Source organism: Haliaeetus albicilla, chromosome 11 (assembly GCF_947461875.1).
Source record: "Haliaeetus albicilla chromosome 11, bHalAlb1.1, whole genome shotgun sequence".
Lineage (NCBI taxonomy): Eukaryota > Metazoa > Chordata > Aves > Accipitriformes > Accipitridae > Haliaeetus > Haliaeetus albicilla.
The window spans coordinates 36,300,858-36,327,421 of NC_091493.1; the positions used below are offsets into that span (position 1 = coordinate 36,300,858).

Sequence of the window (26,564 nt, forward strand, 5' to 3'; positions counted from 1 at the left end):
CTCAAGAGGTCCCTTCCAACCTGAACAATTCTGTGATTCCGTATCAAAATAAAGTAAATCAACCCACTGCAACAAAATGTGAGACACTGTCTACAGAGTTAACATCTGTATCTTATTGGAAAAGTACAGCGTTGGAGCTATACTGTCAACTATTTAATCATGACAGTGATAGTAAGCTTAAAATGCTAAAAAGATTAGTGAAGCTGTGAAGGTACAAAGGACTTCAGTAGCAAGAAACTTTGACTATCACCATGTAGACATCCTGGTGATGTCTACACCACTATAAGTAAAAAAGCAATTTGCCAAGATCTCTAAACGAGATGAGTTTTGATTTAGTCCCGAACAGTGCATTGATTGTGACTAAAATATGACATTCAACAGAAGGTGATCCTGGGAATTACAGACCTGGAACAGTATCATTTGTTATTAGTTCTCCTAAAAATTAACACATCTCAATAAACAAAACAATGCAGAGCAGAAGCTGCTGTGCTTTTCAAAGAGCAAAGATCTAGATTCACAAATGTCTTTCAATTCTTTAGAATTCAAAAGCATCTCAGTATAGATAACAGGAAACGAAGTGAGAACAAATGACCATTTACATAATGGCAAGCAGCTCACTTTCCATCACGCTGGATCTATTTTGTTCTCCATACTGGTAGGTGAATCACTGAAAAACTGAACAATGTTGCAGCAAACTGAGCTGATGAATTAAAAGTGTTCAGGATGGTTAAACAAGAGCTGAGCCTAAATAACTACAGAAAGATCCCATAACACCGAGTGATTAAAAAGGCAGAGGAAATATCAAATGTTCTTAAATGCATGGAACATAAATGCATGGGGGGAAAAATATTGCTATATACACGTCCAAAACAATGGGTATAAATTAGCAATTCTCTCAAAAAGATGCTTTTGAGAGCAGTTTTATGAAATCATCAATTTCATGCTTAGCATCAGTCAAGATGGAAAAAGACTAAAGAGCAATCAGAGAAGGATTTGAAAACAAAATCAAAACAAAATCGTCATTTGACTGCATAATGCCATGGCACATCCGAGTGCTGAGGCTCATTCCAACTGTTGTATCAAAACAACATGGAACAACTTGGGAAGGACAAACACAGAGATGACTATTAGTGACGCCAACAGAACCACTGGCCCAGAGCAACCCCCTAACTCACCAAGCACCAAAAACTCGGAATCACCCTGAGCAGTCCAGATTTTCCCTGTGCCCTTCTTCCATAAACACTCTCACCTTGGCAAGAACAGGGTACCAGGCCACACTGGTTTTTCGCTAAAACTCCTGCATGCCATTCTCCTATACTGAACCATTATAACTGAACCTCTCCAAACAAGGTAGCATTTGCATATGTGAAGTAGTAAAATGGCAAATGTCTAAAGGTAGTTTCTAGGACAGAAGGCTGATTAAAAAAAAACAAACAAAACAAACAGTTGTCTCTACATTATCCTGTTTACTGCTAGAAAATTGCCTAGTTTTCTGCTACTACTTACTGTATCCTTTTTTTAAACTATTCATTTTTTGTGCCAGAGCCCATAGCCAAAACAGAAACTAAACAGAATAATAAAATGAGGAAATAAAAAAGACAAGAAGAGTTTGGGTGTTCATACTATTTGCAGCTAATAACAATATTAAAAATTAAAAAAATTACAAATCAAAATCATGTAAGGTTTAAATTTCATTTTAAATTTTTTTTGTTCAAAAGAGTAAACAGACTACACACTACTAGATTTGCTTGTGGCAACTGTTTCAGAATAAAGAATTTCAAGAATCCCTTGGCCTCTGATATACAACCCCTTTTATTTAACTTCATCTAATTGAAGACATCTGTAGTGGTGCCACACAAAATTTAATTCAAGCTTCAAAATGTCAATAAAAAGTGTCTGTAAGAAACAATACTGGTATAAACCTGGCAGGGAAGTGTGCATCAACATCAACGTAGCCATACAAAATTAAGAATATAATGGCAGTCTGCTGCCTGAGTTGACGAGGTGATAAAAGCCCTTTTCCTATAAAGTCTAATGAGCTCTATTACTCTTCAGCTTTCAGGAATGTAAAGGCCAGTGGACTCAGCAGAGAGAAGCAACAAACTCTCCACACATGGATTCATTCAAACTGCAACATATCAAATTACTAGCATAATTACTATAACCTGACAATTTCATTACAGTCACGCGGTACTTAACTCTTTAAGACTAACAAGAATGAAAGTGCAAGAAATTCGTAGCAGTTTGCTTACTTTAAATGAAGCAACAGCATCTCTCCTAAACTTTTAACTCAGACTATAGTCAAATGCAAGTTTACCAAGTTATTTAGTAATATATTCTTTTCTTTCACAGAAATAAATCAAGAACAGAAAAGACACAGCACTTTCTGCTACTGTTTCTTAATGCAGTGATATGAAATTCAGTGGTGGCTTATTATCCAGCTTATTATCCAGTAAAGGAGTCCTCAGACTCCTTTGAAAATACAGTGCTATCTTCCTTACCAGTCGGTGATGATGCAAATACTGTGACACCTATCTATACCACCGATACCATAATGGTTTGATGTCTACGTAGTGTGAAGAGGAAAGAATACATTCATTTCAAAACTAGCATCTAGAATGAATACATACCTCCAGAGGAGAATTACAGAGGAATCGTGTGAACTGCATCAAAGTAGATTCATCAGAAATATGTGCCCAAGAAGACAGTCCAAATATGCAAAGCAGAAAAAGAAGAAAAATATTAGCAGTACTTCAGGATACATTAACAATCAAATACACTCTTTCAAAACCATATATTTGAAAAACACTATCAGATTTTAAGAGTTAAAATAAAATTTCCACAAATTCCCACATTCTATTTAGAAGAGCAAATAGATACAATAATTAACTATACAAAGTACTTCCTTTCTATAAAATAGAAGATTTTTTAAAATGTGATGTGAAAGAATTATCACCATGTAATACAGGTCTGCTTCTGCTGTCCTTTATTTTAAATTACACATTACCCTCCTCTGTGACTGCCTGCAACAGGGAGTCTTTTCCCACTGTTCCATTGGTACCTGCCCCATCACTAAGGGGGTTAGGGCCCTCATATCTCTTAATATAAATCGATTAAGTCTATTTACATTCAAAATCATAAACAAGCCTATTTTAATTTTAAAGAAGAAGAAAAGAAAAAAAAAAATCAACTTCCTGAAAGTGCAAGCATTTTCAAACCTAGATTCTTTACTCAATACAAAATGATGTGCTGCAATCAACCAAAAAGGGGAAGGTTTTAATGAACTGGAGCTTGTTCAAGATTCTAAGAGTAACAAAATGTAGTAATTATTTCTTTACCATCATTTACTTATTTGATACAAATACTTCCTTGCTGGTGGATTCCACATTAAACATGTCACAAAGTTCTGGCATGTATTTAACCCTAAAACATTCCTTTGTTAAAAACATAGTACGTGTTACATGGTTTAATTCCACCTCTTGTAATAGCTGGATGATTTAATAAGTCAGCAGTTCCCAAACTGTAAAGTAATAGTAAACAGCAACTTTTAATTAAAAGTTTGATAAAAAGAATATATATGGACCCCTACAAAACATCATTGTTTTCAAGAATTCTATGGATTTCTGAGCTTAATTAAAGAAGATTACTCTATTTAAAGGGGAATACAAAAAATGGGTTGATTACTTGTCAGTTATCACATTTTTCCCAGGGAAGGAGAGAAGAGGAGAGGAAGGCAGGCAACAATAAAAAGTGCCAATATTGTAAATTGCTGACTTAGGACAGAGTTCCATATACAGCCTAAGTAATTAAAGCTTTCTCTTTTCTTCAGAAGGTGCTATAAAGCACATTTTAGAAATAAAAACACAGCCTCTGGTAGATACATATATATATTCATCTGCAAACGTTAACTGGACCATTCTCATTATAGCTCAAAGCGAACACAACCTTAACCTTCTCTAAGATTGTGCCTCTAAGAAATTGTATCTGTTGATGCTAAAAGAATCAAGACACTGCAGAAGCCATATTTCAGACTTTTACCCCTCAAACACATAGCAGCAACTGATCTACAGATGAATGGTAAACCTTTGGACACAGACTTTACGGAAGAACACCGAATTTCTATAAGGTGCTGGTGAAGACAGGGGATTGTGCATTTTCTGTAATTAACCATTTCAGATTTAGTCATGACCGCTCTAAATTACTCAGAGTTTGGAAAAACAAATGACTGCAATATATTAATTACATTTTAGAATTTTTATTGATTTGGTGGATAGGGAGAGAATGAGGAAAAAAAACAGGTAATACTTAAAGAGAAAAAAAGTAATTAAAAATTTGAATTATTACATTCCTATTAAAAAAAAAAAATGGAACAGTTACAAATTCCTATACTGCGAGTGCATCAGTCCTTACAGCCAGCGATTTTAGAACGTGCAGGCTTCAGAAAAAATAAACCATGTGTTACTAATTTTCATGTCAGAAGACCCCCAATAGTTCTTAATCTGTAACTTTAGCTTTATAGTGCAAGCTAAACCCTATGGGTGAGAAAACTGAGCCAACAACACTTTTCAAATAGTTTTATCCACTCTCCAGGCTCTGCTGTACAATCCCTTGGCTTTGGGGGTGAGGGGGGACTTTTTAAGTCTACCTGAGCATAACTGCTGCTTGCTAGGGGATTATATACTGTTACAGCTATCTATACTGCTGGCTGAAAAAAAATTCTTAACTGTACTTGAATTTGTATCACAATCTTCTGGGGGAAAAAATCAATGCAAGTCTTGTTACATATTTCACCTGTTGACTTGCTAAAGTTCTCAGGTTAGACAATTTTCTTAAGTCCTAGAAAACTTCAGAAGACTGTGAATCTTCTCTAGAGTCAATTAAGAAACAACTACCCCAAAACCCAACATTTTTTGTTGTGGGTTTGTGGGGGTTTTTTCAAGGAAGAATTTAATTGGCACATAGAGCTGGAGAATTTAATAAATATTTTAGACCCACTGACCTCTGCTGTTATCTTCTCAACCCTTACTCTCCGCTCCCACCCCTAAATCCACAGCACTTTCATCATCACCTAATAATACACATAGTCTATACATTTATTTAAACTAAAGTAAATGTAAGATTCAGTTTCTAAATTAACAAACTCACTTAATACTGCAAGATTATTATGAGCACAATTCAAAACCAATTCAATAAACCATGAAAGAAGTACAGTCAAAAGCTGGTGTTGCATGTAAAATAACTCAATCTATCACACAAGCACAATTAAAATTCCTTTCACAAAGTCATGCTTTTCTAATTTTAATTTCAAACTGAATTACATAAACTTTAGTCTTTTAAAAACTATATAAGATATACAAAATCCACAACATTTTTGCTTTGGTGCAAGCTAATTACAATTGCCAAAAAGAACCAACAGAACAATGGCAAATAAGTTCAAACATTATTAGTAATACTAAGAGAGGAACACATCACTGAGAATTAAATCAAAGGGGGGGGAAAAGGCAGAAAAAAAAAAAGGAAGGTTTGGTTCAACTCAGAGCTACTCGCTCTAGTAAAAGCACATGCACAGCTTTAAAAAGCTGTAATAAAACTAGAGTGCTAAGACCTGCTTCCTTTTACAGGTGAGGGAAGATATTCAGATGCTAAATCTGAATGGGCTTCACCTGCTAGTTCAGTAACTTTCTGAAAGCAAGGGTTACTGATGTCACATGATGACATCATAGCCTTCTCAGGAAAAAACAGCTTTGAGCTGTCATCACCAGTAACTGTAAAATTATCTGAGGCCTTCAGTGCGAAGACATCACAGAAGGATATTCATTTCTAATTTTCCTTTTGACAGTATTAGAGTTTGCTCATATTTGTAATTCACTGTCAAGGAAATCAGAGTATTTGCCCTTTTCCTTTCAGTAAAGGAGGGGTGAGGAATGGATATGGGATTTGGGCCTTTGGTTGTTTTTTTTTTTAAATCTAATCTCTGAATGGGATTAAAATAAACCAACGTGTTGGTTATTGTTTTGGTTTTGTTTTTCATAAAGGTGCCAGGCTCATAATAAAATTAAAAAAAAAAAGGTGCCAAGTTTCCATACAGAACCAAGTCATAAAACCTGCAGTTCCAGTTTAACACCCTCAGGTGTATCAAGCCAGTTTACTCTCTCTTCCTTCCCGTTTCCAAGATGAACATAATGAACGCTTCCTCTTATTGGGAAATAAAAGTGGCCAAACAAATCTTAGTCTACCCACTAACAGAAACGAGCCATGAAAAGATGACATTCTTTGCACAGGGCTCCTGGCATCTTCCCTATGTATTCATTTTATACAGAGTTTTTCTTCCTCAAGTAGGGCGATCTTTAGGTATGTTAGATACACAGGGAAAAACAAAGGGCTAAAATAGGGTTCTTCTTCTCTAGAAGCTCCTTTCCAGGTCAAACTCTTTTTCTGTTTTATCCAGCTCCTCTCAGCTTCATGCAAACCCTGCAGGAGTGTGCAGGACATCCTGCCACCACCAAAGAAAGGAGCAATGTCTCCCTTTTGAGCTCCATTACTTTCAAGACATTGGCACTTCTTACAGGTTCACAATAAACAGGTTTTTGTTCTCAAACATTAACTCTTCCTTGTTCATCAACAAAAACTGTTTCTAAGGCAGTTCACTTTTTAAAGAACTTGGTCTGTAGCCATAGGCATACTTTGTCCTAGGACATGTGTTAGGATTTATTTTGTGCATTGGGCTGCCATATTTTAATTGAAATAATCTTCTCTAGCCAAAACAGACTAGAATCAATATTAGCCAGAAAGTTGTGGAGTGAAAAAAGTAAAAAATAAACAATAAAAAAGTAGGTCAAACTTTCAGTAAGACTAGAAGCAGCTGTTAAATGAGTCCCCCCCCCCCAAAAACCCCAAACAAACAAACAAAACAATAAAAAGAAACTATCTAGGAAAACAGATTGAAATTAAGCTGGAAAATGAACAAAATTCTGTAACTTTTTGTAAAAATAGGGGAAAATGGGGCAAAATGTAACATGTTTACAAGGAAAGATAGTGCCAAACTATCCCACTAACGTTGAAGCGGGTAATATACAGCTAAGTTAGCAGAGGAATCAGACACTTATTCCAGGGCTGGTTCTAATAGCATTTTCAACAGTGACTTACAAAAATATAAGAATGCTAACAAAACACAGTTTCAGAGATATCCACAGACTCAAAGGTGAAGAAAGAGCCTTCAAAACATAGTACATAAGGAAAGAGGGGATTTAAAGTTTAAATGTATGTCTCAAATGTAGTTTTCAGTACAAGAATTGGACTAATGAAATAGAAATAACTGCTAATGGGACAGAATGTACATTTCAGAATTAGAATTTCAATTCCCTTACTGAGTGACAAAAGTCACTGTGGCTTTGTCTGCTCAGAAGAAATTACTCTCATAATAATGGAGATTTGTCAGTCTTACAGTAAAGTTTTTTTAATTTTATATGGATTTACATAGAAAACTCAGTATCAAAATCAGGAAGAACAATGTAAACTGTGATGCAAAAAGAATCTGAACTGAAACAATATGACTATGGACAAGTTACTTAATTGTCTAGATGCCTCAATTCTTTGGCTCTTACAGGCACTTCAAGAATAAAATCCATGATTTCATGGCACTACAGTCACAAGAGCCACACAAGTAAGCAGAAGGAATCAGGCTGATACAGAAGTACTCATTCCAAGTCTTTAAGTCAGCGTTATCAGAGACCTGAAATGCAAACTCGTTGCAGTGAGACGTTCTGTCGCGGCAGCAGTCAACCACGAAGAGTCAATCATCAGATTAGCGCTGCCATCAACCCAAATGATAAAAGAACTAATTCAAGAGCATTCTAAAAACGTATGGCTGCCAAGCAAGCTACAGAAGGTTAAAAATAACCACAAAGGCTATTGATTTTTTTAAGCGTTCTCTCACTAGAAAATAAAAAAAGAAAGAGGAAACTAGGTTAGAGAGACAGACCTAGAAGTTTGCAACTGGCTGCTGATACCAGCTTTTCCAATCAGAACACGCTCCTTTGCACTTCCCAGACTACTCAGTTTTCTATATTAGTTCAAGTGGATTTCTGGGAGGCAATTTCAAAAAAAAAAAAAAAAGGAAAGAAAAGAAAAAAAGCACTATACCTATTTCAGTAATTTTTTGCACCTTTTCAAACAGTGTATCTTTTGTGAGTTGTGAAATTCTTTTCTTCCAAGACAAATATTTAGTTAAGCACTAAGCAAAGAGAGGGTCCAGCTAGCTTTGCTAAGGAAAAGGAGACACGCTATTTTTCTACAAGTTTGTGATTATAAAACACTCATGAAAAGTTAAATAAAACATTTGCTTCAGAAGGTCTAAGCAGCAATAAACTGTTCACTCCTGCTCTTTCTGGAAACTACTGTAGAATTTTTATGATCTTTTATGGAAATGTTTTTTAACTTGTGTAGCTGCCACATAGCTTGTTTCAGTTACACTTCAGCTGTGTTTCTTAAAGACAAATACTACCGTAAAAAGACTTAAAGCCTAAAAATCACATTAATGGACTAGGTGTATTGTATCAGTGTTTTAAACCACCCAGATCAATCACAAAGTTCCCTAGAGAAGAGGCAGGAAGAAAAAAAATGCTTAATTTCAAATTTTTACATGACAATATGTTATATGTAAAACTCTATTTGGAATGATAGGCACTAATGTGAGTGTGTCTATAAAATATGCTGACAGCTTCTATAATTGACTTCTGGAAGCATTTTAAAAAAAGACAACATTGGGTCAGAAATGCAATGCCTCTGGTGAGATGACACTTCATTACAAAGAGCTGCTAGAGATATCCCCTGTTCTATCTAAATTAGCCATTGATTAGATCACTGGGATCAAAAAATTTCCTTCTTGGGATGAAAGGGCCAAGAAGAAATGTTCTCACTGTATTCATTTCATTTAAAATCTGCCTCCAGAGCTACACAGTTCCACATCTGTATCTATCACTTAAATACCAAGAAATACATTCTGACACTTCGTATAAAACACAAAAAGACATGAAGGTGGCAATATGTACCGAAACATTTACATGTATATTTCCACATACTTTGTTAATCATCTTGAAGCTGGGGTAGAGTTAGATCATAGCATCTTCCAGGTGATTTGTATTCTGCAAAGTCCTCCCTGCATTTCTGACACAGAAACACAGGTATTTCTGCTGTCCATGTACAGTACTTCCATAAAGCACCAGAAGAAATGCATAGAATGTGACAAACATTAAAACAGATTCTTCCCTTGCACATTTTCACAGCTTCCAAAAATGAGTAGTTCAGGGACTTGGCTAATTCAAGATTAGCCTTTGATAAACTTCTCCAATAGGCAGATACACCTATTTTCCACGATTATATCTTACCTCATTCAGAAGCTATTTATACTTTACCACTTAATAATCTGTGGAGATTCCCCCTAATTCCTCTGATTTTTTCCAACAACTCTTTTTAAGATAGGAGTACATATATTACTAAAACAGTGGATGACTATGCATTTACATAATAGCTTAATAAGGGTTTGTATTCCCACAGAGAAAAACTGAAAAATCAGTTCTTCTACAGCACTGTTTAAGAGCAAGTATTATGAAGCAACCTTTAATTAGAAGATCGTTTGCTATGTTTTTCCTCGGGACACCAATTCAATTCAATAAAAACATGCTGACATAAATATTCTTAGGTGCCAACAACTTTGCGTAACTTCAGTACTTGACTGCACTCCGAAGCAGAGACAGCCAGGTCAGTTTTGAAGCTGAAATCCTGCAGCAATCAACCAAAGGTTTTTGCGGGAGTTCAGGAGATTTCCAAGGGTAGTTCAATTTATACCAGGCAAACTAAGAGAAAAGGGGATAATCAATAGTTTAAAAGCCTACGCAGAAAATAGTTGTAGCTTTTATGTCAAGATAAAAACAGATTTGAGAAGTTTTCATATGTAAGCTAAACTGGTTTTAATTCCAGGAGCAAGGAGATACTCAAAACTGTTCCTAGAATATTAAATTATTTGGCAGATAGCAAATACACTTCTACCTCACCAAATCCTCTACTCACCAATGAGAGTGGCACTGAAGGTTGTGATGATGCTTCCACAGAAAAGGCAAGTTTCATCACCACAGCGGTAAAACCAACTCTGGGACTTGGAAGAAGTTTATTCCACTATGAAATTTCTACCTTGCTTTTTATTAGAACAAACAGAAGTCACCACCTCAATCAGGAATCAGTACTGCATCACCAAAATGTATCACAGGACTCTCCCCAGCAAAATCTCAAACTAAATTATTTTTAATGAACACACACTATTATTAGTGCAACTGCAGTCTCCATCAGAGATGCAGAAGGAGAGGAGAAAGTAAGGAGGAAAAGCCAAAATTCAAAAAGACCCACCATCTTGAAGGGCACTGAAACACCAGTTACCACTGGTCTCAAACTGGCACTAACCAGAGAGTGCCTAGAAGTTCCAAGTAATCTTTGGTGTTAAGTATTCCATGGATTCCCTGTCCTGGAAATCATCTATTCCCCCTTCTCACATAAAATCTTAATGAAAAGATCTATATACCTCACATAGGTGCAAAAAGAGGGCCTTCTTTCACACTCATTGAGCAATATTCGGCTTCACGGTTCACATATTTTTTGTTAATATTGTAAACTGTTTTATAACTTTCCACATTAGTGTTATTTTCAAAGAATAACCAAAATTCTAAATCTATTCCTAAAATTGCCTTTTAACGTAATAACATTAATATTAAACTAGTCTAGCAGCTAATATAGGCAGACAGTATATTGTAATGCCAACAACCTAAGAATATATTCCAAAAAGAAGTTGTTAATATGTCCCATAACAATTTTTGTTGGATTCTGAATTTAAATATAGGCAGGTTTCTGAATATGAAGTGTTCAGCCAAATATAAATTAAATACTTTTCCTAAACTAGAAACTTTCCAAACACAAAATGTACAGGACTCTCCCTGAAAAGGCGGTTCATCCACCATACACAGATATATTAGCTTGCACAGATTAAAAGTTAAATTTAATTTTTAGATGCAAAAAAATTCCTGGATGTTTGCCAGTTTAAAGCCCAAAGCAGACTTGTTACTAACCCTGATAAAAAGCCTTGTGTATAGAACAGAATTTCATTCTACCTTTACTTAAAGAACTGCTTGGCTCCATAATGTCTGTATGATATATTAAAAAGTCTGAAGAAGAGGAAGAAGAAAAAGTTTGAGGTCTTTCAAACAGCATTCTCCAAACTTCCTCTCAAATGCTTGCATCAGTTTTACCCTACTTGGTATCTTCTGTTGTTAAAACTGACTCAGATAATTCTCCTCCCACAGAATCAGTATAGAAATAAAAAAAAATTTAAAAAAAGAAAAAAGGCTTCTCATCTACATCAAAATACATTCTGTGTAAAGTATTCTTCAGTTTATGTCCTGCAGGAATCAAATACAAAATGCTTTTGATTGAAGTGACTGAGCTTTACTGCCTAATAACTGTGAATAGAAAGACCTTCTCAGCCAGATAGTCACATGAACACACAAGATAAAATACTAGTGCTAAAGAAGGACCTGAATTAAAAGCCATCAGCATCAGACTGAGTTTTTACATTTACTAGAAGCTTCAGAGAAGGTCTTATGTCTCCCCAGGAATATTATACTAAGCCTACACAAACATGATGCCAGAGAGAGAAGATAAAGGCAGAACAGGGAAACACCTATGGCAAGTAACAAGGAAAAGAGGAGGATAAAAATCCATTAAATTATTAGCAGTATGAACAGAAATCCATCTCCTTCCTATTCAACTGCAATTCCCATGATAGACTTTACACCTTAAGGTGGTGGAAACCTGAACTGTCCTTAATGCATCTTTCCTTCCCTAGACTCCTTCAGTTAAAAAACAAAGTTTCATGGGTGATTGAGGCCATCAAACCCAAGTGTACACCAAACCATGCACTCTGACCCAAACAGACTTAAATGAACTGAGAGGTAGCTATTATTCAGAACTGAACTGCAAGCAGCCATTGTGATTTTGCTTTTGATTCTTCATGATGTAATGATGGTATTAAAAAAATCCATAATTTTAAACAAAGAATAAGTAAGTATATAATGTTCTTAGCACTCTCTCTGCAGCAACAAGATTTTCAGAGCAAATGCATGGTGGAATATATGCTATATCTAAGCATTAGGGCTGAAATAATTCATTGTAGCGGACAAATCAAGTTCCTAATCAGACCAGGTAATGCCTGGTACAAATCTAGTAAATAGCTCAATCTTTCTTGGCATGATTCCAATTTTTACATTATTATAATTCACCCAATTCATGTCAGCAATTATAACAAGGGCAGAGACTACTACGTATTGTTACGAGTCCTATTATTTTACAAAACAAAGTGAAATAAATTTTATGGTTTTCCACAGTAGCATTACAGAGATCTCACAAAAAAGCTCTCCTTACACTCTTTTGAACTAAAGCCAAAAATGATTATGCGGTTTTATTATTCTACCTGGAAAGCAGCCACAGCTTGCTCGGTGTCACTTCTGCAAGTATTGCTCTCAAGAACAGAAAAGTCTGACTAGATGGTTGATCAACATTGAAGTCATACATTTGCAGTAGATAGAAATGACAGATCTGAGGTAGCAGTTTAACTAATTTTGTTAATGAAAATGTTGTGCCACCTGCCAGAGAAATGGAGAATTGCTGCTTGTTTAGAATGCCATGAATGCTTTTTTTTTACTTATTAGATTAGGATTAGCATCCTGTACACACTGTTTTAAAAGCAGGCTTTATTCATATGCAATGTGCTCTCATTGAATCTCAGACAATCAGCTGGTGGGAATATTTTTGCACTATTTCTACTGCAAAGGTGAGTTCCAGTTAAAAGGTATGCTTAGCAATGAAATGTGAATAAAACTGAGATTTTTAAAAGCTTCACCTGTTAAATTAAGCAAGACCTCAAAAAATTAAGGAGAAATGTGGAAAAGGTACCAAACAGCTTTAAAGCAGAAGATGTTTTTGCCATTAAAAAAAGCACTTCCATACCATTATCCCATCTCCAGTGGAAATCTCAGTCCTAGACCTCTTTACAAATCATGTACAAACAGCAGCTCTACTTAACTCATTACTATCATTAGTTTTTTAGTTATGATGGTGCATAAACCCTCGCTCTTCAGCTCAGTTTCCCCTGGGCTGAAGCCTGCAACAGAAGCTTGCTAAAAACTACAATGCTTTCCCTCCCAAATGGAAATTCCAATATTTTAATATTTAGAATCACTGAGAGACACCATTTCCCATCATTTAATTGTGCACTTAAAAATATGTTTTCATAAAGGTGCATGCAGTGAACTGTACCTCATTTTCGCCACAGTCAGAAGGTGTATCCTTGTGTATAGCCATCTGATACTTGGCAAATAAAGTGGCTGACTGGTTGAAGGATGATTTGAACTGGGGGTCCTCAAAGGAGACAGGTACCAACCTCACCTTCAGAGCAAGGAAAATACAAGCATACTATTTTGAGTGCATATAATCAGATAATATGCTTCTGAAGGTAAGGCTAGTGAAAGATCTCCTCCTATGCACTTCAAAGCCTCTGAAGTCAGTTTTCTACTTTAAACATAGTAACAAGAAAATGCTCCTACAGGGGAAAATCTGACAACTAACACTAAGCTTAAATTGACTGTTGATACTTTCCTTAAAGAATAAAAATTGTGTAACACTAGAACACTCAAAAGCACCAGTTTAGTCAATCTATTTTTTGACCAAGTTATTTACCAAGTCAACCACAAATTTTATTTTTGTTGTACAGTCTCAGGGACTTTTAAAATGTATTATTTTTAATGGCACATCACTCATTGCCCCAGTTTAGCAGTTACATATTCTTGCTACATATACTTTTTCTCCAAACTCCTGAATTTTTTTCTTCATAGTACTAGAGAGGCAATATGTCTGTCTAACAGCTAACTATTACACACCGCCTGGTCATTACAAGAAGCAGTAATGATGTGTAATTTAAATGGAGTGCACAGATTACTTCTTGAAGGGCTTAAATTGAAAGTGAAGAGGTTTATGCAACTTCTGTGAACCTTAAACCACTAATTTGTATGTGTGATAAATTTTTACTTGTATGTTGGCCCTGATCATGCTAGCTCCTCCTTATGGAAGCATTCAAACCAAAGCCAGTGAGACCAGTTATCAGGCTAAGTGTCCAGCTGTTTTTTTTGTTCTTATGAGATTTGTATTTATAAGGCCCACAAAATCTATCTCCAAAAGCTTCATCTTCTCCATCTCTTACCCAATAGCATACCCATTTAACTTCCCTAACTTTTCTGTCTGCAATTAAGACCAAATATTTGTGGCACTTCCAAAGAGATATCAAAAGAGCTTGCACTTTCAGGATGTCGATTTTATTTGATATAGTATTTTACATGCTCCTGAATAAACAATGGATATAAAATCCACATTTGTTTCTTTTAGAAACAAGACACATGAAATCGAGGGGAAGCTGAGCTATGCATAAAATTCATTTGGCCTTCTGACCTGATTTATAGTTGGTTTATCAGGTGGGTCCTTGTGAATAACCATCTGGTAACGTTTATAGACCTGGTAAGACTCCTGAAATGTGGCTTTGAACTGTGAACTTGGTGGAGATGATCTCACCACCCTCACCTTCGGAAGAAGTTAAACACATTTATTATTACAATATCATGCAATAACTATATACATATACAAACATCACAACAGAGAAAAATTTTGACTTCCTGCACAAGGGCCCTAACAATTTAATTAATAATAGACAATTCTTCAGCTCAGTTTAGGCTATTGAAGGCTTCTATATTTACACTGAGTAATATACAATGTTTTCAAATTACAAATTAAGATAACTAAAATGCCTACAGGAGAACTACACAAATAGTTTTCAGGAAATAATAGCAACAAATGGTATGCAGATCAGCATTTTCAAGAGATTTTTCCGTACTTTTTAAAAATCTTCCCTTGTAGTTTCACACTATACTGAAAAATACTTGACCCATGCATTTGGAAGACTCATATCTGTGCTCTTTAGATAAAGACTATGTTTTTATTGCAATAATCCCAAGGGGATTTCTAGGTATTTTTCAAATTGAAAGAGGAAGAGGAAACAATGTTTCCATATTCAATTATGAGTCAATTATAATAGGAAGTTATCCATCTTCCCCACCAACATCCTTAAACACACAAAAATAAAATAACTTTAAAAAAAATAAATCAATAAATTAAAAATTGTTCTTAGTAAAAACAATTGCTTCCTAACCAAAATAATGATATCACATGAGTAACAGTGCATTTCTTTCAGACATATTTAAGGACAGTTTCATTTCAAAAACCACATAATTTTCAGTATGGTTCTACTTTCATAAATAGCATTGGTTCTGATCTATTAAAAAAAAAAAACCCAACCAAACAAGCCACACTTCACAGACATAGTAAGGAGCAAAGAGCACAAAGACAATCTGGGAAAACACTGCTGGAACCATCCTCCTAATTCTCCCTGCATCTTCTAAATGAAGATGTTCAAACAGAGCCATCATACTTCTGTTATACAACTCAACAGAAAATCTGGAGGAGTTAGTGAGATGGATCTATTTCATGGCTTCTTGTCAGTTACTCAGGGTGAATCTTTTAAGCCATCATCACTACCTCTTTGAATAATTACCAAAAGAATATTAAATATTTAATTTTCAATACCATCATTGATAATCAGTAACTAGAGGCAAATACTTGTATTCAAATAGTTTTCCAGCTTCCAGAAAAAAAATAAAAAGAAAAAAAATGGTTTTAAGATTAACAAATGTTAGAAAGTCCAAAAGTCTTCCAGATGACTGTCTCTGTATTACTAATAGATTTAATGGCAACCAGTATAGTAAGCAAAATTCTCTACCATCACTTTTACAGCTTCCAAAGACATCAACACATATCATTGATGTTTATAAAAAGCAGCTATCTTCTTATCTGTCTAATTTTACGAACAGTTACTGCTTTCTTGTCAAGATTCATTAGCATAGATAGTTTAAGTATTTATATACTGCAGAACTAAATATTGAACCTCTCTCATCATTCAACACTCAGTTAATTCAAAGTCTTTCATTTTCAAGTAACACTGGATGAAATCAATTTGCAAGTTATTTTGGTAACTGTACTGACTGCAAGTGCAAGAGTACCCTCTTGTGGTTACACAGAGCTTAGCTGCACCATATACATATCGCACAGTACTACATGCATTTCAAGATTTAAACTACAACCATTCCATAAAGTCACAGATATTAAATACCTAAGCATTTCAAAAACTCCTTAACTAGACCTTTCCTTAATTTGCCTCCAACAACAGTGAACGACGCATTACCTCTAATTTGTGTTGTGCATCATCAGGTAAAGGGACAAAAACGAAGTCTTCAATGGTTTTAGGTTGGTTTGTTTTAGATTTAGAGTTTTGCAAGAGGAAAACTTGATCTTCTGCTTGAAGTTCAGAGCCTTCAAACGCGCACGTCTGGTTCTGAAGGAGTTTCTGCAGTTTTCTTTCTTTCCGTATGTCCTTTGCTTTTCGACACGGTGGCTTGCTCAGATCAGCCCCTTTCCCTACAAGGGCACGGGTAAAGAATTAACCACCACATTTTGCAACAAACAAGTAGTTCTTACATAATCACTGAAAAGAAATGGTTAAAATCACCAATAATTGCAGACTGCAGCCTGAACATAACATGGTATTTCACGTTTACAACTACCAACGGCGCCCCTAAGTTGCAATGATTCTTCCTCTATAGCTGTTTAATGCAGCACTTTAATATGGAAACACCTTGACCACGATTCCACCCCAGAGCCAAGGATATATTTAAAAACTAAAATGAAAAGACTTCCTGCTAAGGCTGTCCTTCAATCATTTTGCCACATCCCCCTCTCAGAAACAAAGAAAAGCTCCTGTTTAATGTACAGTACGACGGTGTACTACATCCAAACAGCTACAGGATCAGCTTGAAATACTGAAAGGAAAAAAATACAACCCACAAAACCTTGCAGCCAAATTTGCAGAGAATTGTTTTACCACATTAAAAACCCAGGTGGCTACACAACAGACTCCTGTACAAGACATACACACACACAAAAAAGCATTTATTTCTTGTCACCTGGAATATTATGCAGTATATAGAAATGCTGCCAATGCCAGCACCATTAGTGCCAATGCTACTAATGTCATGTAAAAGAAGAGTTAAGGCCACATGAGCTTACATCTTTGCTTAAAATTATATTCAGATTGTCTGTTTTTACTAATCAATTCACTTTTATCCATTTACTTCTACCTGTAATGGATCAACCATTTATAACATTCTATTTGTGAAACGTTATTTACTTAACAAAGAAGTCAAACCTAGAAAACAAACAGATCAGCATAGAAAACAGTACATAGTCTCAAAGCAACACAAATCCAAAGACATGCATAAATAAAAATTCAAGTGGTCCGAATTCCTCAATGAAGGGGCCAGGTTAATTTCATACTTAGGACACTAAAGAGAAAAAGTCAAGATACAAGAATGGCAGTACTAGAAAAATTAATACAGAATTTTCTTCAAAGAAAAAAAAAAAAAAAAAAGACGGCTGGTCCCCATGCTACCCACCAAAGGCACTGAAAGGATGGTTACCCATCTACTTACAAGTAGCAATTTCCCTAGACAGTACGATTTTCATAGATACTGATTGTAAAAATCGCAAAAGAAAACTTCCTAACACTCTCAGTTCTGCCTAAAATTTGTACATCATTGTTGGCTATTCCATGCAGTGCACACAAATAACTGCACACCATGCCTCACTCCAGAAGCTGTGCAAGAGCTATACGAATCTGCCGCATTGCTGGAAACAGTGGTGGAAGAAATAATCACTTTTCAAGGAATACCTGTCTCAGTTTAGCAGCTGCTGTTGCAAGTTTCATACAGAGGGAAAGTTGCACTCAAAATTGCATCACCAGCCAGCTAATGTAATACAAAGTAACTTTTTTTTTTATTTATTTTTTTAATTTTTTTATTACTTTTTAGGGCAGTGGTAGATGAGTTGGAGGCCAAAAAAAGAGCCATAAAACTAAAAATTTCAAAAAGAGAGGAAGAGTGGAAAAACCTACTTCCATATAGGTGAAATACAGTCATATATCCTTCACAGAACCAAAACTGTAACAAGTATTATGACAAACTGCTGAAGAAGTCTTTCACACCATTAGCTTTCTCCTGAAACCCATGTATTTGCAAAAGACACACTGGCAACTTTTGAAAGACTTATCTTTTCAAAAGGGAAAGTACCCTTAAGAGTGAGGTGCTTTCATTTGAAGCATTAGAAAGAAGACACATTTCCAACTCTGTTAATATTTAAAGAAGAAAAGAAGAATCCAAACCCAGACTTAACTACAGCTTATCCTACTTTACTCTCTTGAATACCTGGAAATTACATGGAAATTGTTTTTTACAGAACTCCTATGAAAACGCAGTTTGAGCTTTCTTTCCTCCTCACCAATAACTTATTAGCCAAAGCTGACATCTTTCTTGTCCTCTACCTGCTTCTTGTCCTCTACCCAAACCTTCCCATGGACAATGAGAACAGTGGTATCCTTCTGCAAACTAGAAATGGTAAAAGCACTGATTATTTTAAAAGCTCACTGATGTGTTTAGAGTCACTGCCTGCATCTTATTTTACCAATAGATACATCACAGAAATTGGCAAAATACTCTATATTGGGATAAACTTTTAAGTATCAGTAAGGCTGTAAACTATTCTTTTTAATGTGCATACCATACAGAATTTAGACAGTTTATAAGTGCACTCCTGGGGCAAGTTAGCAGCGAGCTCTTCATGGCTCAGCCATAAAAGTCCCAGTCTGGTTTCTCCACATAGACTCCATGACAGCTGAAATGTTGAGAGCATGTCAGGGACTTAGAGAAGAGCTAATACCACTTTGGCACTCTTCAGACATCCTGCAATCACACTAGCGTTTTTTATGATCAAGTGTTCTTACCTCTCAGCTAAGGCTTTTGAGTATTTGTTTCATCCATACAGCTAAAATTATTCACTAGAAAAGGACAAATATTATGAGGAAATTACAGATACTATGTGACCTGTCCACGGGCAAAGTAGTCAGAGGAAAAGTTTATTTAAAACATTCATGATACATTTGAAGAATGAGTACTTCATCTGTATCAGGATCTGTTTCATGTCTCGTATCTTCTATGAGCTATAAGTTAGCAAGAAATACTTCTTAAAACAATGAACGTGCATACAGACATAAGCAAACCTTCTTTTCTATCTGAAACTGTGCAGAAACAGCCCATTATTTCTATAGGACAATGACCCTTCTGTTTATCAAGGAATAAAAATGCAATTAAACAATCTTATTACAGCATAAGTCTACATTTTCCAAGATGAAAACTAAACATTTTTCTATCTGGAAAATTTTAAACTGAATTTGACCTGTGACACCACCTACTCTTAAAATAAAAAAAAGATTAATTAAATAAGCTGATGCATTTACTATTCACTTCTATATTTCATTTAAAACCTCCAGAAAGAAAGAAGCACACTGATGCGTATTTCTCCTCTATAAAAGTAAACCCCCATTTTCTGAAAGAGTACAAACAATGTTTCAGGCTTTCTTTATTTGTATTTCCAGTGTTTCAAGTTTTACCCAATGTTATTCTTAAAGTAACTAAAGGCCATACCTCACCTTTTTCAAAACAATGGCTGGTTTACACTAATAATTTACCCAAGACTGCCATCTGCTGTCAATATCCACTTACTTTGCTTCCAAAATGAAGTTTTACATAACCCAAAGTTTGTCATCAGTTACTTAAAAAACAAGAGGGTTTTGAAAATTTGCACAACAAATAAAAGTTATATGAACTACATAAGGGCTATAAAAGCTTTGAGTGCATTTTATAAAATCAAAATATAAAATACAGTCTTAAAAATTCTGGAATACGTTTCCAGGAATGTGTAACAGTACTGCTTCTATGCAGCACTACTGGTTTTCTGATCAAGCATTTCTGAAAACTTTCCTTTTTGTTTAGATGCAAAATTGCTTGTTAAGCTGCTGAAAACCTGATCTAATTGGAATGAGTGTTCATTAAGGAAAAAACAACATTATTTTACTTGAAATTAGCCACTCTACAGAAGGAGACAAAAATCTTTGAAGAAAAAAGTACTCTGAAGTTCTCATAAATACTGGCACAACACATAATAGGTAAGTGAAATTAGGAATTAGTATGACAGCCCAACACATGCAGAAACTCTAAAGCATCCAGTCTCCACTGAGATTTTAACTAACATTACTCACCATGAATTGGCTAACTGCAATTCAGAAAATGCCCTTTATTTTTCTGAAAAGGCCATTGTAGAGGCTATGCAAAACTGGAAACATGAAGTTAAGACAAGGCTGCCTCATCGGCAATCTCTGAGCCACAAAGAGCCTGTCAGCAATTCTGCCCCTCTTTTCCAGCGCAGACTGTTAGTCAAATGAATTATTCCGTCAATAATCCATCCACCCCTTACCATCTTCCTTCCAGAAATCACCCACATCCCACAAGAACACAGCCAGCACAAAAGAGAAGCTGTAGGAGAGGCAACCCGCAGCACTCTGCAGCCATGTCCTGGTAGCAGTAGTTCCCAGCACTACTTATTTTCCTCAGGGACCCTTAATGACTCCTCTGCATGTGCAACAGGTACGATCACACCACGCAGAGGATCACCTGCCAGCTGTGACATACGGTCTTCCCTGTCACAACAGCCTGTGAAAAGCTTAACACCACTGCAAGAAGATGTAGATTCCAGGCTCTCGGGCCACACCAAGGGGTACCATAACAGCTACCACATGAAAGAGAATAGAGTCAGATGACCAACAATGAGATTATCCTTTTTTAGGGTAAAGATTTCACATTCAAATTCAGCCCAAAGGCAGCATTTCAGAAATCTTTACAATTGTGATACAAAAGCTTGACTGAGGGATAACTTCCATATTGAAAAAAGTGACCATACTATTAAAATTAGTATTATACTAAAAATTATTAATATTATTATATTAAAATTGCCACCAATATTCCATGTACTTTCACACAAAACTCTAGACATGAATAAGAATTTACCTTCAGTTTTTGGCACATGAGAGCTGTACCATTGTATAAATGCATCAGAAGTAACATGAGGGAGATTGCCTTACTTCTTGTACATACTTACTGCACTTCCTTACAGAAATGTAATATTAAGTTCACAGCAAGACAAAAAAGAGAAATTACTACATAATTTCACATCCTCTAGTGACACTGCTTTTCTAATCTGAAGTTAGCCAAAATCTAAAACACAGAAAGCTCCCAAACAGATGAAAAGCTCACCTACAAAATGTCATTCTTTATAGACGACTAGAAGAATTGGTACTTTTTTTCTTTTTAAATCATCAGAAAGTTATACAATTTTCTTTAAGCCTACAGAATAACGACACAACAATATACTGAACGTATTTCCAATGCCAGTTAGACCTGTGGCAAACAGTCTACAAAAGCATAAAAATACAGTCTTAAGCAAGTTATTTACAGGGGTGTATTCACAAGGTGTAAACAACGTCAGTTGTGTTACAAGATGACCTGCAGAAACGAAGAAATGTAAAAACAATACCTAGGGTGTTTTTCTTGGGTCTTAAACTGGTTTCCCACTGCCGCACAAGAGATGAGGTTAGGCCTTAACCTAACTCGGTAACTAGCACTCCTGCAGCACCAGCCAGAGCTGTACCCAGCTCTTAGTCTTGCAGAACCAGGGAGTCCAACTCCCTGAGCTGGACTCAATGATCCTTATGAACCATACCTCAAGCTACATAAAGCCTGAGTCACCACATCCTATAGAAGAAAGGGAAAACTGGATGTACATTTTATTCTGCACACAAAAGTACCCTGGAACTGGAAACTGGTCCCAATGTCTGATGAGATTCAACTACCTTGACCTATCTGACTGCAATCTAAATAGCTTACAGAAAACTATCAGCTGTAGATATGTATTCTTAATAACCAAACTAAAAAAAATTAATATAATGAAAATCAATGCAGCTTTCAGGAAAAAATAAGAAAACAATTAACACGCAGAACCTCTTAATTTATACACTGTAATTCCATAAATTGGGAAGAGTATAGGGAATAAAAAGAAACAATTACTGATTTACCAGCCAAGATAAAAAGGAGGACTTCAACATCATGTGAAAACATGACAGTATATTCCAATTATAACCAGAAATTTACCTGGCTTAGGTGGTGCATGAACAATTTTAGCTGAATGCGATGGTTCTCCAGGGACTGTTGTGTCTTTATGTGCACAGATCTGAAGTGAACCCGATTCCACCTGCTGCGCATTCACCTCTTCTTTTGTTTCTCCTATGTCCTTATCTTCATTCTCCACCCTCTCTGTGTGATCCACACTCAAGGGAGTCAGTTCAGACTGACTGACATGAGATTCACTTTTGTATGCAAAATCGCACGTGACCACATCCTCTATGTGGGAATCCATAGGCTCTTCTGTAAATAATTAAAAAACTGCATGAGTGAATTTCTCTCTGTGTAACTGCAGCTCACACTTTGCACTATTAACATTAATATTAAATTAACTCATTTCCATTTTTACAACTGTTTCCCAATAGATAAAGTGACTGTTTGCAATAGTCTGAAAACAGAAAGCTTCCTCTGTGACCCTGAATTACTAGCACCAACTTATTCATGAGAACAGTTTTATTTTCTCCACTAAAATGGGGGAGTCAACTGTTCTCATGCCATAACTTCAAACGAACAACAAAAAAAAGATCCAAAAAACCTAACACACAAGAGGCAAATTATAGTGATTCAGAACCAAAACAAGTTCCACCACAACAGAGAATAGCTAGTTTTGGTGTTGGATAAATGGGGTGTGACTGTTCAATCACCTGGAAGAAAAACTCCTTTCCTTGCTTGCTCTTCTTCTTCCCTGCCACCCACTCTCCTGCTTAGTCCTCTCTAGATTATCACTTTTATGACAGAGGTAAAACCAGGGTCTAATTCTCGATGGCACCCAGCTAGAAAGTAAGCATGTGCCCAGAGACGAAAAAGAAAATAAGTTGCTCTATGCAAAAAGTAAGGAAACATATTCTTCAATAGAGCAAGCCAGCTGCACAATTTGGTCTCTGGGTTACATAGCGCTCTTGACTCAAAACACGCTTTAAAGACACAACCTAGCCAGACCTTTATAAAGGGGTCTATATACAAAAATCAAAGCGTATTAGCCATTTGATCACTCAAGCAGGTACTTGATCCTCCTTTCAAACATCAGCATTGGTTTTCAAACACAACAAATTTCTAACCTTCACTCACTCCCTTCGAAACATCTCCTTTGGAAATAAATTTCAACATTTTCTTCAGAACTTTCTTGTGAGATTTGGAGGTCTGAAAACGCAAAGCCTGGCACCTTAAAAACAAAAAATTATGATCATTTCCTTTGTGAAAGGTTATTTCAGAAAAAAATGTTAAGGAACCACTTTAAAAAATTACACTGTATATGTATTTTCTAATTATTTCTTAAGCTTCCCTATATTAAGTGGTCAATTATTTTATTAACACTTTTGAGTTAATAAAATTATCTTGCCTTGTACTGCATAGTATCATTCTTTATGGCATGTTTTGTGTGTATATCACTATAATCACTAAAATACGTCAAGGTGACCTCAAGCACTGCATAAAAAAGCTTTCTTAGGAAGCTAATACACTAGAATTTTTCATTTATCCATCCCACAGATACAGCATTGGTACTAACTACTAATGCCAGAAAAGCATATCTAGAATTATTCATACCTATTCAACTGACAGCCGCTCTTACGTGGGCTACTAAAGCAGTGATTGTGGGATGCAGACATACTGGGTCACCTGCAACCCATGAGCAAGAGATCAATCATAGGACTCTTGCTTTGGATTGCAACCCAGAAGTAAAAGGCAAGGGTACACACTTAGATTGCTTACAGGAAAACACCACAGAGCTGCTGATGTGCCTATGCACAAACCCAGCGGCATATACTTGGAATTCAAAGTATCATTAAAAGTAGATAAACTTTTCAAATATTACGTATTTAAAACAGTAAACACAAATGGTTGAACATAACTGAAGCAGTCAAATCACTTACAGTAGTATATTTTGAGCTTCTTACCTTATTGTGTATTGAGGACAACACGTTTGATTCATGATAGGTTTGTAGACATATTTTCCACTTCTAAAAATAATAATAAACACGTATTGATTTTTTGTTGCTTATACTACAAAATAAATGGAAGACCAACCTTTTTTGTTAAAATAATACCAAAATATTACATGAGCAACAAAAGTCAAGAAGCAAGTTCTTCAGTTTTTTTACTGCTGTACTAAAATACTATCCTTCCAAAACAACTGAATATTTTCCTGTTCGACAAGTGTCACGTTACAAAAAGTCGCAGAGCATCAGAAAAATAGTTTTATTTCAATTACTTATGGAAACTAGTTAACTGTTTTCACAGGCTTAAATCTTAAATCTGGATTCTAAATTGTATCTAAACTGACAACACGGCTTTGTATTTTCTTTTTAAATTTACCTTCGCCATCCTCTGTCTATCAGATCCTGGTAATCTTGAACTGTCATTGAATGTGCCCACATACCTGAAATAAATAATACAGTAACACACTTGACTGACCAGTTATGCTTTAAAATACAACAAGCTTTACAGAAGTATAAGTGTAAATATGAGTCGCTAATGGTGACTTTCGAATAGATGCCTTTCAAGGATTTAGCATATTCATAAATCTGATAAATTACAGATTTCAACATCCACACTAAGTGTAAAAAAGCAAACCCAACATAAATCTTGGGATGCAATCGACTATATTGCTCTGACGGTACAAGTAAAAGTTTACCTCCCCACCTGCTGTCTTTCCCAGAGACACACCAACAAAATAACATAAAACTGCTCCTTAGTTCTCTTAAAATCAGTCAGGAACACCAGGACAGAAGAACTCTTCTGAGAGGCGCTGAAGCTGACGCAGACCGTTCCCAGGGACCCCTCGGAGAGCAACTGCCCGGGCCGCCCCCGAGCCGAGCAGGGCAGGGCACAGGGACCGTCACCTCTTCACCGGGTAAAAGAATCAGAATCCGCTTGCCCTTGAGCTGGCCTAAGCGAAACTTGTCCAGCCACAGCTTTAGAGCCGTCGAGCCCCGCCGGGCAGGCACGCTCTGCTCTCACCTACGGCTTAACCCGGACTGTCGCCGAGCTGGAGGGTCAGGCAGGGCAGCAGCAGCTGAGAAGCAAAACTGTACCGAGAGAACACTTCGGGCCAGATCCTGACCGCGTCCTTAGGTTGGGTGCGGATATTACGACAGTAATAATTAAAGCATTTCATCCTCCACGCAGCTCTCCCGTTATTCCTGATGGTTTGCCCTTAGACTGAAGGAGTGCTCCTACAAAACCCTGAGGCGAGGTCTCCCGGTGAGCCCACGGCCTCCGGCCCCACACCGACCCCGTCTCGCTTCGCAGGCCGCCCCCCCCCCGCTCCCGGCCAGCCCAGGGTAAGGGGTTTCGGGCACTTTCCGCAGGGAAGGGCAGCTGCCCGCTCCCGGCAGGACGGAGGCGGGAAGGGCGAAGGCTGCTGCCAAACCGCCGCCTTTAACCCGCCGCTCCCAGGCCTCCCTCAGCCCCGCCGGCACCGGCTGGGAGCAGCCCCGTAGCCTGCGGCCGCACCGGCGCGGCCCGGCCCGCTCACGGTTCCCCTCGCAGCCCGCCCTGCCCGCGGGCCGCACCATGAGAGAGGTTGCCGGTCTCGTTCTTGCAGTAGCCGCAGCGGTAGCCATCCTCTCCGCCGAAGTACTCGACGATGCTGGCAGAGCTGCCGGCTGCCGCCATCTCCCCCCGGTGACCCCCTTCGCCCTGCCGCGCCGCCCGCCTCAGGACGGCACCCTGCCCGCCGCGCCGGGACGGCCGGAAACAACCGCCGCCATCTTCGCTACGGGCAGCGCCCACAGGAAACGGCCGCCCCGCCATCTTTACCCCGGCAAGCTCCCCCATCTTTACTGAGGGCGGCCGCGCTCCCCCGGCCCCCGGCTCCCACCACAGGACCCCGGGCAGGCCCCCTCCTCACCACCTCCTCCCGCTTACCGGCGGAGACCTTCCCCCGCTCCGAGGCGCAGTAGCCGCAGCGGTAGCCCTCCTTCCAGCCGCTGTACTCCACCACGGCGGCGGGCATGGCGCCCGGCGGTCCCGCTGGCCGGCAGCGGCCCTGCCCGTCAGCGCCCCGCCCGGGCCGAAGCGGCGGAGGTTGCCGCCTTCAGAGGTGCGGGCCGGGCCCCCGCCTGCTGCTGCAGACGGGCACAGAGCTCTCGGTGCTCTTGCAGATAACCAAAGAGGATCCAGCTCTGTTTTCGCGTACCCTCAGAGCCTGACCGCGTTTCATCACCCCCCAGAAACGTGCTCTAACGGGGGTGGTAGCAGCAGGACAGAACATCGCTCGGTCCCTACCACCTCAGCTGC

At 37.5% G+C, this 26,564-nt stretch overlaps 1 protein-coding gene across 5 annotated transcripts in view; it reads right to left on the minus strand.

The window, feature by feature from the left end:
- Positions 1-26,346, minus strand: part of ATE1 (arginyltransferase 1) — an 84,494-nt gene extending 58,148 nt beyond the window's left edge. The window contains exons 1-9 of one of the 5 annotated variants that reach the window (XM_069797130.1): positions 26,193-26,346; positions 24,639-24,702; positions 24,221-24,283; positions 23,384-23,487; positions 22,296-22,568; positions 16,388-16,620; positions 14,545-14,673; positions 13,360-13,488; positions 2,631-2,663 (exon numbers count right to left, since the gene is read on the minus strand). In XM_069797130.1, coding sequence (XP_069653231.1) covers positions 2,631-2,663; positions 13,360-13,488; positions 14,545-14,673; positions 16,388-16,620; positions 22,296-22,568; positions 23,384-23,487; positions 24,221-24,283; positions 24,639-24,702; positions 26,193-26,280 — 1,116 coding nt within the window. In that variant the 5' untranslated portion in view covers positions 26,281-26,346. Of the gene's footprint in view, positions 1-2,630; positions 2,664-13,359; positions 13,489-14,544; positions 14,674-16,387; positions 16,621-22,295; positions 22,569-23,383; positions 23,488-24,220; positions 24,284-24,638; positions 24,703-25,837; positions 25,997-26,192 lie in introns of those variants that run through there. The other 4 variants (XM_069797129.1, XM_069797133.1, XM_069797131.1 and 1 more) reach the window with 4 other exon arrangements.
- Between the last annotated feature and the right edge of the window lie 218 nt (positions 26,347-26,564).